Source organism: Diceros bicornis, chromosome 6, assembly GCF_020826845.1.
Source record: "Diceros bicornis minor isolate mBicDic1 chromosome 6, mDicBic1.mat.cur, whole genome shotgun sequence".
NCBI classification, from domain to species: domain Eukaryota; kingdom Metazoa; phylum Chordata; class Mammalia; order Perissodactyla; family Rhinocerotidae; genus Diceros; species Diceros bicornis.
Window position 1 is genome coordinate 12,541,825 of NC_080745.1, and position 12,024 is coordinate 12,553,848.

General features: G+C 44.0%; 1 protein-coding gene across 1 annotated transcript in view; it reads left to right on the top strand.

The window, feature by feature from the left end:
- Nucleotides 1-12,024, top strand: part of WDFY4 (WDFY family member 4) — a 277,648-nt gene that overhangs the window by 33,627 nt on the left and 231,997 nt on the right. The window contains exon 11 of the mRNA XM_058542855.1: nt 98-678. Coding sequence (XP_058398838.1) covers nt 98-678 — 581 coding nt within the window. The remainder of the gene's footprint in view (nt 1-97; nt 679-12,024) is intronic.

Consider the following 12,024-nt stretch of genomic DNA (forward strand, 5'->3'; position numbering starts at 1 on the left):
GGGGAGAGCATGGAATGCTTTGGCAGGGCTGTGCGGGAGCTCAGCGTTGAAGATCTGCTCCTGGACTTGGCTCATTTTTATCTCATTGGTGTTTCAGTCTCTCCTCCGGATCCTGGAGACCCCCAAAGGCCGTGCTGCCTTCAGAGTGTCCAGTGGGTTCAATGGGCTGCTGTCCCTGCTCTCCGACCTGGAGGGGTCTCTCCAGGAGCCTCCGCTGCAGACATGGGGGGCAGTGTCCCCCAGCCAAACCCTGGACCTGGTCCTGCACACCCTCTGTGCCTTGTCTGCGGCTCTGCACCTGGACCCTGTCAACGGTGACTTCTTCAAGAGGAACGGGCTCTTTGAGAAGCTGGCCGAGGACCTCTGCTTGCTGGGCTGTTTTGGGGCCCCGGAGGAGGAGGAAGCCCCTCTGCACTCCTGGGCGGACACAAAGGCCAGGCCATTTACTGATTTGCTGAGTGCGGCCTTCTCCTCCACCAGCCCGTTCCCACCCAAGATACAGAGCTGCCTCCAGATCCTCAGCTTTCTGGACAGCATGGCCAGCGGCACCCTCCACCTACGCAGGGACCTGAAGGAGTCCCCGAGGGCCCGGAAGGACCCAGTTGTGGATGCCCAGAAGGGAGAAGCCGGCAGTGACCCCCAAGGCAACTTCAAGCAGTGGCCAGAGCTGGAGGAGAGGTAGAGCTTTGCTGTCTGCTTCCGCAATCGGGTCATCAGTGCACCTCTGTCTCCCGTCTCCACCCACGTATCCTGTGCATGTGTAGTGGGTGGGAAGCCCAGAACACAAGCTGGGGGCACAAAAATGTCACATGATTTTCTTTTCTTTAAATCAAGTTAACTCTGACTCCAAGCTCCCCTACCCTGGGAGCTGGCAGAAAACCAATCTGAGTAATACAGGGTAGGGGGATGCTATTGGGTCATACAAGAACAGGGAGGCTCACCCGATCTGGGAAACCAAAGGCAGGACTCTGCCCGTAGGCTCACTTTCTCTTTTGGCATCTTTGCTGCTCCTGGGAACCTTGGTGCCTGTGCCCAGCCTCCCTGGTGTGAGGGCAGCCTTTGTCTTCCTAGGCGTTATCCTCTCCCCGCACCCTGCGCTGCCAGGCTGTGGGATGATGAGGTCCTTTGACTTATAGGTCACAAACCACAGTATCCTTCCCAATCGTGCTGACTCTTCTTGTTCTTTCTTGCTACTTCCACTCCCCGAATTAAGGCAATTGCTCCTTTTACTTCTGCAGGCCAGTCTCCTCAATGAGCTCAGACTCCTATAAACAACTTTTTACTTTCGTTCCTGTAACAGGAAGTTCCTGTGTAGCAAGGGAGCACAAAGAACAGCCCTCCTTCCCTTGAGGTGGGAGGGGAAAAATGAAGGAACAAAACAGCAGAAGTTGCTTATCTATTTTTATTCCTCTGAAGCAACAATGACAGAACACAAATTAATATTGCTATAAACTATCCTGCCTACCACCTCTCCGTGTCATCTTACCTTTACCACTACAGGGCATGCTTCCGAAAGACGTCACACATTTTTATCCAAAGAGCCCCTGTTGGCCAGACATCGATGTTGGGGGTGGGATGGACATCAAATCTCCAATTACTGAGATAATCGTATGATTGTTCTTGTTTCCTTGGTTAATCTGCTAAATTAATTGGTTTTCTAATCTTGCATTAATGAATACACCATCTTGCTCCTGATGTATTTATTGCTGGCTTTCATTTGCTAATTTTCTAAAAGAATTTTTGTTCATGAGAAAGTTTGGCCTTTTATACTTCTTTCTTTACTATTTTTACTATCAAGTTTATGCTAGCCTCATAAGACGAGTTGGGCAGTGTTCCCTCTTCTCTTCTCTGGAAGAGTTTACGTAAAGGTTACTATTTCTATTCCTTAGCTATATGATAGAACTTTCCAGTAAAACCTCATGAGCCTGATATTTTCTTGTGAGAAGATTTATTCATGTGAGAATAAATTTCAATTTATTCTTGAATCATTCTTAGTAAGTAATTTTTCAAGTTTATTTTCCTATTTCATCTAAGTTTCAGTTTATTGGCATAAAGCTGTTCACAATATCCTTTTAGCTTTTTATTCTTTTTTTTTCAGTTCTTCACAGTATTTTTCTCCAATTTTTTTTTACGGTGGTAAAGTACACAGACATAAAATTTATTCTCTTAACCCTTTTTAAGTGTACAGTTCAGTGGTGTTAAATACATTCATAATGTGCTATCATCACCACCATCCACCTCCAGACCTCTTTTTGTCTTGTAAAACTGAAACTCTAAGCCCATTAAACAATAACTCCTCATTTTTCCCTCTCTCCAGCCCCTGGCAACTGCCATTCTGCTTTCTGTCTCTATTGTTTGACTACTCTGGGTAGAGTCAAGTAGAATCATGCAGTATTTGTCTTTTTGCCACTGGCTTATTTCGAATAGCATAATGTTCTCAAAGTTCATCCATGTCGTGGCATCTGTCAGAATTTCTTTCCTTTTTAATGCTGAATAATATTCCATTGTGTGTATATACCACATTTTGCTTATGCATTCCTCTGTCGATGGACACTGGATTGCTTCCATGTTTTGGCTATTGTGAATAATGCTGCTATGACATGGGTGTATAAATATCTCTTTGAGACTCTGCTTTCAATTCTTTTGTGAATATACCCAGAAGTGGAATTGCTGGATCATATGGTAGTTCTATTTTTAATTTTTTGAAGACCCTCCATACAGTTTTCCATAGAGGCTGCACAAATTTACACTTCCAGCAACAGTGCACAAGCGTTCCCTTTTCTCCCCATCCTTGCTAACACTCGTTATTTCTTGTCTTTTTGATAATAGCCACTCTGATGGTGTGAGGTGATATCTCACAGTGGTTTTGATATGCATTTCCCTGATGATTAGTGATGTTGAGCTCCTTTTGATGTACCTGTTGGCCATCTGTGTATCTTCTTTGGAAAAATGTCTGTTCAGATCCTCTCCCCATTTTTAAATTGAATTGTTTGTTTTTTGCTATTGAGTTGTATGAGTTCTTTATGTATTTTGGATATTACCCACTTATCAGATACATGATTTGCAAATATTTTCTCCCATTAAGTATGTTGTCTTTTCATTTTGTTGATGGTTTCCTTTGCTGTGCAGAAGATTTTTGGTTTGATGTAGTCCCACTTGTTGATTTTTGCTTTTGTTGCCTTTGCTTTTGGTGTCATATCCAAAAAATCACCGCCGAGACCAATGTCAAGGATCTTATTGCTTATGTTTTCTTCTGGGAGTTTTGTAGTTTCAGATCTTACGTTCAAGTCTTCAATCCATTTTGAGTTAATTTTTGTATATGTTGTAAGATAGTGGTCCAGTGTCATTCTTTTGTATGTGGCTGTCCAATTTTCCCAACACCATTTATTGAAGAGACTGTTCTTTCCCCACTGTAAATTCTTGGCTCCTTTCTCATAAATTAAGTGACCGTATATGCATGGGTTTATTTCTGGGCTCCCTATCATGTTCCATTGATCTATGTGTCTGTTTTTATGCCAATACCATACTGTTTTGATTACTATAGCTTTGTAATATAGTTTGAAATCAGGGAGTGTGATGCCTCTATCTTTATTCTTCTGTCTCAAGATTGCTTCGGCTATTTGGGATAAACAAAGAATTTATTATTATTGTTTTGTACAATGTTTGTTCAGATTTACCTACATATTTTTCAATATCTGTGCTCACCATTCTTGCACCTATACCGTTCCATCTGGGGTTATTTTCCCTCTGCCAGTGGTACATGTGTTAGACCTTTCTTCACTGACAGTCTGTTTATGGTAAACTCTTGGTTTTTTCTGAAAAAGTCTTTATTTTCTCCCTAATTACTGAGAGATCATTTTTCTGGGTCTACATTCTTGGTTGACAGTTATTTTCTCACAGCATGTGGAAGTTAGTACTCCTCCAGCTGTGGCTTCCATTGTTGCCGTGGAGAAATTAGCTGCATTTTTACTGCCCGTCTTTTGAAGGTAATCTGTCATTTCTTTCTGACTGCTTTTAAGATTTCTCATCATTCCTGTTCGATGATTTTACTATAATATATCTTGATTTGGATTATTTTTAAAATTTATTCTGCTTGACATTCTTTGGGATTCCTGAATCTGATAACTGATGTCATTCATCAATTCTGGATGTTTCCTTCAATTACGACATCTCCTTTTTCTCTATGATGTTTTTCTGGAACTCCAGTGAGACATGTGCTTCACTTTATCCTTCTGTCTTCTATGTCTCTTAACCTCTCCTTCACATTTTCTGTCTCTTTGTCTCTCTGTGCTGTGTTCAATTTCTTTTGATCTCTCTTCCAACTCATCGAATCTCCTATTAGCTGTATCTAATAAGACATTTAATCCAGCCATTTAAGTTTTGAAGTTTTAATTTCAATGATCATATTTTACATTTCTAGATATACCATCATAAATAAACTTGATGATTTTATAGCTTTTTCCTTGCTTGTATTTCTCTGTCTCCTTTATTTCTCCAAACATATGAATCATAATTATTTTTTTCTATGTCTTTTGAGAGTCTGATTCTAGAATCTGTTGTTTTGGTGGCTGTTACCAAAGGTCCGTTGTTTCTTTTGTGGTTTATAATTTTTGAGTGTGAGTCTTGCTCCAAGACTTGCCTTTTCCCAGGCTCCACGCAGCCCGTCCTCACTCTGGCCATCCCCTCTTTCTGCAGACACAGGAATGCCTGAGTGAGGCTGCAGCTGCTCTTTGTGAGCCAGGCTTGGCCAGGTTCCAGGCCTTTCTATTCTTGCTTTGTCTTGGGAGAATTCCTCTTCTGAGGTTCCTCGATCTCTCTATCCAGGGGGACGTCATGAGGGGCCTCTGCCCTGGACAGCATGCAAGTTAACCTGGAACCTTAGTGTTGAAACTTGCACAGCTTCCCCCAGCTGTCAGAGGGCAGGGAGGCATCTGTCAGCTTTGGGGGACATGTAGTAAGTGGCACTGGGCGATGAAAAGCAACGGTCATTTGTCAAATGTCTCTGGGGGCTGAGAACCTATTTTCACTTAATTCCCTCCCAAAACCTAGAATTTTACCAATAAAGAAACAGAGGCTGAGAAAGGGTAAGTATCGTGGCCAAAGATCACGCGTTTAGTAAGTGACAGAGTCAGACTTGGAACTCAGGTCTTCTTCCACAGCCCGTGTGTGTGTGTGTGTGTGTGTGTGTGTGAGTTCTTCCTGCTTTTTCTGGATACTTCCACAATAATGGTGATGATTTGCTAAATGTTCTGACACAATAGCCTGCAGTTTAAAGTTTGGGTTCTAATCTATAGATGGCATCAGCCCTGATTCTTGACGGATAACTCCGGTGTCAAATGTCATCCTGATTTTACAGTGAGTAATTTTTAAATGTATAAGAGTCAGATTTCATAAATAGAGAAATTTTTTCCTCATTAAAAGAAATACATCACCCCTGATTTTCCCTAATGGTTAGGGAAGAGGAAGTGAAACCTCAGCCTCTCCTGAGAGAGTCTGTGGGGTAAAGGGCAGGGCAGTGGGCTGGGAGTGGGGACAGAGTGCTCATCCCCGCCCACCACCAACACTTGGCATCCCCTTGGGCAAGCCACTTGGCTCAGCCGTGTCTACACAAAGTGGGCCCTGGTCTCCAGGGAGGAGGGGCAGATGTTGTGGGCCTGCACTCAGGCTGGCGTGCTCCGTGCCTTAGTGACCGTGTTCTTGGGCCTGTTACTTACCTCTCTGAGCTTCGATTTCCTGATTTGAGTGCCAGGGTAATAATAGTATCCACTTAGAGGGCCGTTGTGAGGTGAGGACTGGGGATGACAATGGTGCCAGTCATGGTGACCATGGCTGCCCTTCACTGAGCCCCTGTGTGTCAATGCATTCTCCGCTCTCCACAGAATTAGCTGGTTTAATCTGTAACAACTATGTTTTAAGTAACTTTGTTCACAAAACAGATGTTATATGTTATAGAATTCCCAAAATATATATGTGATGTCCAAAATACAGAATATATAATCTCTATGAAACATACACCCCTCCACACACCCACAGCACACCCACACACACACTCCACACACCACATATATACTCCACACTCCCCCCCAGAACACCCACACCCCACACCGCTGCCCCCTACACACACACACTCCACACATACAGTCCACCCACCCACAGAACATCCACACCCCACACCCACACCCCCTACACACACACACACACATACATACATACTCCACACATACAGTCCAACTCCCTAGAACATCCACACTCCACATCCCCACCCCCTACACGCACCTCCCCCCCCCCCACACACACATGCACTCACACCCACTTGCCCAGGATATCATTCAGTAGAGGTCAATACTTGGCAGCTGCAGTGGAGATTAGTCACATGCTGACCTTCTCCGGTATTTACTAGACCCCGTCACCCAGGATGGACGATGTCCTCAGCTAGCCCTTTGCCAGTGGGGGTCTGCAAGTGAAGGTAGAGAGGTGAGTGGGTCAGGCCTTGCACGCTCACCACACTAGGCCATTTTGTTTTTATCCTACAGGTGAGGTGGAGCCATGGAGGTCTCTAGGTAAGGCTGTGGCATAACGGTGTTTGTCATGTCACAACTGGACCCAGAGAGACGCCCCTTCAAAAGCAGGGCGTACCCCAACTCTGATGCCTGCCTTAGCATTTGACCTCTCCCCGCCCCTGCTGGGCCTTATGCGCTGACTTTTACTCTTTATGTCAGCAAAAGGAACAATCCCAATGACCTATAATTTGAACTTCAGTTGTGGCTATAACTCATGTCCATAAGAGGGCATCGTTAAACAGGAATGTGCTGTGTACCAGGCAACGACGAGGTTTTAATGGATGCTCTGCAGACCAGAGCCCTAAACAGTCCCTTGTCTTCCTCTGCTGCTCTTCATCGGGAATAGAACCTAGTAATCACTCAGTAAATATCACAGGTCCAAAACCCAGAGAGATTTGACTTTCTGGCTGCATATGCAGTATGCCGTCAATTCGAAAGACCCAGTGAGGGTACATGGTAAACTGCAAAGTGAAGCACTTGGACCTTTTCCCTTTTCGTGGTAGATGAGGCTCAAACACTGCCGCACGCCCACACCTCCAGGGTAGTCTAGGCGTTTGCTGGAATCAGAAGCTCCGCAGGCAAGGCTGCATTAGTGCCTGAATTTTTTGCAGCTCCCTCTGAAGACTGCAGGCCCTGGGATGGAGGCAGATTGGAGGGTGTCCCTCTGCTGCTGCATCCCCATTCTATCCTCCCCAACATCAGCACCCTGTTCTCCAAGAATCTACCCCCAGGGCCAGTCCTGGACCTTGACCTATGTGCCCTTGGAGGGTGGGCTAGCTCCCTCCCTGGTGAGTAGGCCACACTCCCCTGAGTGGTTGCAAGGGGGTCTTGCGCTGTCACATCTGCCCTTCAGGCTGGGCTTGGTTCTCCGTGCTCTTCCGGACAGCCATGGATTGAGTACAAGGGTGTGTGTGTGTGAGTGTGCACGTGTGGATACGTGTGTGTGTGTGTGCACGTGTGAGCACATTGGGTGTTGGGTGTGCATCTCAGGTGTGAGAACCCAGCTGAGCAGGAAGCATCTGCCCAAAGCCTGTCCTCCCTTCTGTGGAGCCCTGGCCTCGCTGGGCCCTTTCTCTTAGACGGCAAGGGTCTTGTCGTGGCTTTTGTGACTCGTGGAGCTCAGACTGCTTTAATTGCCATGCGGCCTGAGGCGGAGCCAGTCTCCTCACTGCTGCAGAGCAGCTGCTCCAGCTGGTGTCCCCAGATGTCCGACGTGCAGTCGTCCTTCAGACATGCTGCTCCTGCCTGCCCCTCTCTTTGGCTTCCTTCGTGGTAGAGCCATCTGAATCCTCAGAACTTGAGTCGAGTATTTTCAGTAAATACTCAGGGAATGCCAGCTCGGGGCCAGCCATTGGTTAGTACTTGGGAGAAGGGGACAAACGACCACTGCCTGAGCCTTACAACCTTATGTGGGAGAATCAGATGTGTGAACCGATCATTAACCAGAGTGGTGGATGCCAGGATTCGGGCAGCCCCAGAAATTAATGGAGAATAGACAGGGCAGTGCACCTAACGTAGTGGGAGGGGGCTCAGCACGGCCTTCTTGGATGAAGGGATTCCTGAGCTGAGCTACAATAAAAGAGAGTCAGCTGGCTTGAGATGGTTGGGGAGGGCATTCTGAGGCCCAGAGGAGAGACCAAAATGTCAACCATGTTGAGGGAGGGGAGCTCAGGCCTTTGGTAGGGATTACTGAGACTTACAGCCACAGACTGACTCTGAGCACTGGGATCTGAGCCTGAAAGTGGGTCTTCAGGCATGAGTGGCCTCGCGGGCTGGCCAGGAGAGTAGATGCTTTTCCTTGGGGAGCAGGCTCAGGAGAGCAGGCAGGCATGTTACAGAGGCTACCTGGGGTGTGTGTGTGGGGATGGTTGGGCAGAAATGAGAACGGGGAGGGAGAGCAATGTGGGAGCTGTCAGTCTCTCCTTCCAGGGATGGCGATGGCTTGAGCTAAGACAGCGGCACTGCTAGTAGGAGAACATTTTGAGACGTATTTAGGACAGAACGTTTCCAGGCCTTGGTAACGGATAGGATGAGAGCATGAGAGGGAGGGGCTGGCCCTGGGTCCTGAGACAGAAGCACTGGAGGAAGATCTGGTTTGGAAGAAGATGGTGGCTGTCTGGAGTAAACAATGTGAACAGCCAAAATGAGACCGTGTTATTTTTTTTTCCTAATTAATCACTCAAGAATCCACAGGCCTTAGTAAGAGGAGATAGAGTATCTTAATCCTGACCCCCGAATTTAGACGTAGTCCAGATAAGGGATTGTCTCACATATCAAGCAGGAAAAATACCAGGATCTGAGCCGCCGTCCTCTACGATGTGCTGCTGCTGTGGGGATGGGGAAGCGGGGACAGGCTCTGACGGCCACGCTCAGGCGCTGTGTGAGGTGATGAGGCCTCACTGCTTCAGATTCCCCCAGGCCTCTATAGTTCTTCAAATGAAATGGTGTCACTTTCACTTTGCAAAATTTGGCCAATCATCTGCCTTCCCCCATTCCCACTTCTGGGCTCCCGAAGATACAGATAATTACATACTTGTGAATTATAACTTTTGGTTACATCCATAGGTCTTTCTCAAGACACAAGCCATCCAGGAACACTGGGTCAGGTGGGGTACCAGTGTCTCCTTGGGATCCAGAACCCCTGCCCTCTTCCTACTCTTGGGATCCATTCTCTAGAGCAATTAAGTGTGCCCTGTAGACCACCTACTTGCATCAGAATCAGTTGCAGAGGCACTAAAATACAGTCTCATAACCCAGATTTCCTGAATCACAATCTCTGGGGAGTTTAGCGATCTGTTTTTTAAAAAACTCCTTTTGTTATTTTTAAGCACAGTAAAGTTTGAGAACTTCTGACCCAGGTACTAAGCATCTTTTCCTTAAAATTGTTTTAAGCATCTTTTTTTTTTTATTGAGATGAAATTCACATAACATAAAATTAACAATTTTACTTATTTATTTTTTCTTTTTGTTTATTTATTTTTTAAATCTTTTTTTTTTTTTTTTTTGGTGAGGTAGATTGGCCCTGAGCTAACATCTGTGCCAATCTTCCTCCAGTTTGTATGTAGGTCACTGCCACAGCATGGCTTGGGTGGTATAGGTCTGCACCCAGGATCCCAGCCTGCAAACCTGGGTCACTGAAGCAGAGTGACTACGCCACCAGGCCGGCCCCTAAAATTAACAATTTTAAAGTGAACGACTCAGTGGTATTTAGTACATTTACAGTGTTGTGAAACCACCACCTCTACCTAGTTCCAAACTGTTTTCATCACTCTAAAAGGAAAACTCATGCACATTCCCATTCCTTTAGCCAACCGCTATGCAACCACCAATTTTCTGTCTCTATGGATTTACCTATTCTGGATATTTTGTATAAATGGTATCACACAACATGTAGTTTTTTTTATGTCTGGCTTCTTTCACTTAGCATAATGTTATCGAGGTTCATCCACATTGTAACATGTATCAGTACTTCATTCCTTTTGGTGGGTGACTATCATCTTATTGTATGCATATGCTACAATTTGTTTATCCATTCATCTGTTGATGGACATTTGGGTTGTTTCCAACTTTTGGCTATTGTGAACAATACTGTTATGAACGTATTTGAAAGTGCATTTATTTGAGTATCTTTCAATTCTTTTGGGTAAATACCTTGGAATTGCTGGGTCAAATGATAATTCTATGTTTAATTTTCTGAGGAACCACTAAACTATCTGTTTTCCACAGCAGCTGAACCCATTTTACACTCCCACCAGCAATGTATGAGGGTTCGGATTTCTCCATATGCTTACCAACACCTGTTGTTCTCCATTAAAAAAAAAATTATAGCCATCCTAGTGGGCGTGAAGTGGTATCTCATTGTGATTTTGATTTGCATTTCTCTAATGGCTAGTAATGTTGAGTATCTTCATGTGATTGCTGGCCGTTTGTATATCTTCTTTGGAGAAATATCTATGCAAGTCCTTTGCCCATTTTTCAATTGGATTGTTTCTCTTTTGGTTGTTGAGTGGTACGAGTTCTCTCTATAATTGTGGATACTAGACCTTTATCAGATATATGATTTGCAAATATTTTCTCCCATTCTGTAGATTGTTCTTTCACATTCTTGATAATGTCCTTTGATGCACAGAAGTTTTAAATTTTTATGAAGTCCATTTTATCTATATTTTCTTTTGTTGCTCATACTTTTCGTGTTATATGTGAGACTTCATTGCCAAATCCAATGTCATAAAAATTTATCGCTGTGTTTTCTCCTAAAAGTTTTATGGTTTTAGCTCTTATGTTTAGGTCATTGATCTACTATATGGTGTGAAGCCTGGGTTCAATTTCATTCTTTTGCATGTGGCTATTCACTTTTCTCAGCACTGTGTGTCGAAGAGTCCATTCTCTCCCTCTCGAATGGTCTTAGCACCCTTGTTAAAAGTCAATTGGCCATAGATGTATGGGTTTATTTCTGGATTCTCAGCTCTATTCCGTTTGCCTACATGTCTATCCTCATGCCAGTACCTCACTGTTTTGATTACTGTAGCATTGTAGTAAGTTTTGATCTCGGGAAGTGTGAGTTGTCCAACTTTGCTTTTCTTTTTAAATATTGTTTTGGCTATTTAGAGTCACTTGCAATTCCATATGAATTTGAGGATCAGCTTTTACTATTGAGTATGTTAGCTGTGGGCTTTTCATAAATGCCCTTCATCATGTTGAAGAAGTTCCTGGCTATTCCTAGTTTTCTGAATGTTTTTATCATGAACTGGTGTTGGATATTCTCAAATGCTTTTTCTGTATCAGTCGAGATGATCATTTGTGTTTTTTTTCCTTTGTCTGTTGATGTGTGTATTATATTGATTGATTTTCCTAGTTGAACCACTCTTTCATTCCTGGGATAAATCCCATGTGATCATGGTGTATTACCCTTTAAATATGCTGTTGGGTTTGGTTTGCTAGTATTTTGTTGAGAATTTTTGCATGGATATTTATAAGGGATATTGGCCTGTAGTTTTCTTTTCTTTATGTGGCTTTGGTTTCAGGGCGATAGTACGTACAGGCTTCATTGCTGTTTCCTGACCATGCCACACACACTTCCACCTTGGAGCCTTTTGCACTGGCTGTTCCCTTTGCTTAATACGCTTTCCCCTGGATATCTGCATCCCCTCTTTCAAGGCTGCCCAGATGTTACCTTCTCAAAGAGGCCAACCCTGGTGCTCAAATTAAAATTGCAAATTGCTTCCCACCTCCACCCTAGCACTATTGAGTCTGTCTCTGCTCTAATGTTTTCTTGCAATAGCACTTATCATCTGTCTTCATAGTATGTAATTTATGTATTATCATATTATATCAATATATTATACTATATACATAGTAATCATTTTTATTATTTACAATTGACTTATTTATAATATTTATCTTTTTTATCTACATCCCTTCTCTCGCATACTGGGTATGGATTTTAGTTTCTTTAGTTTATAGA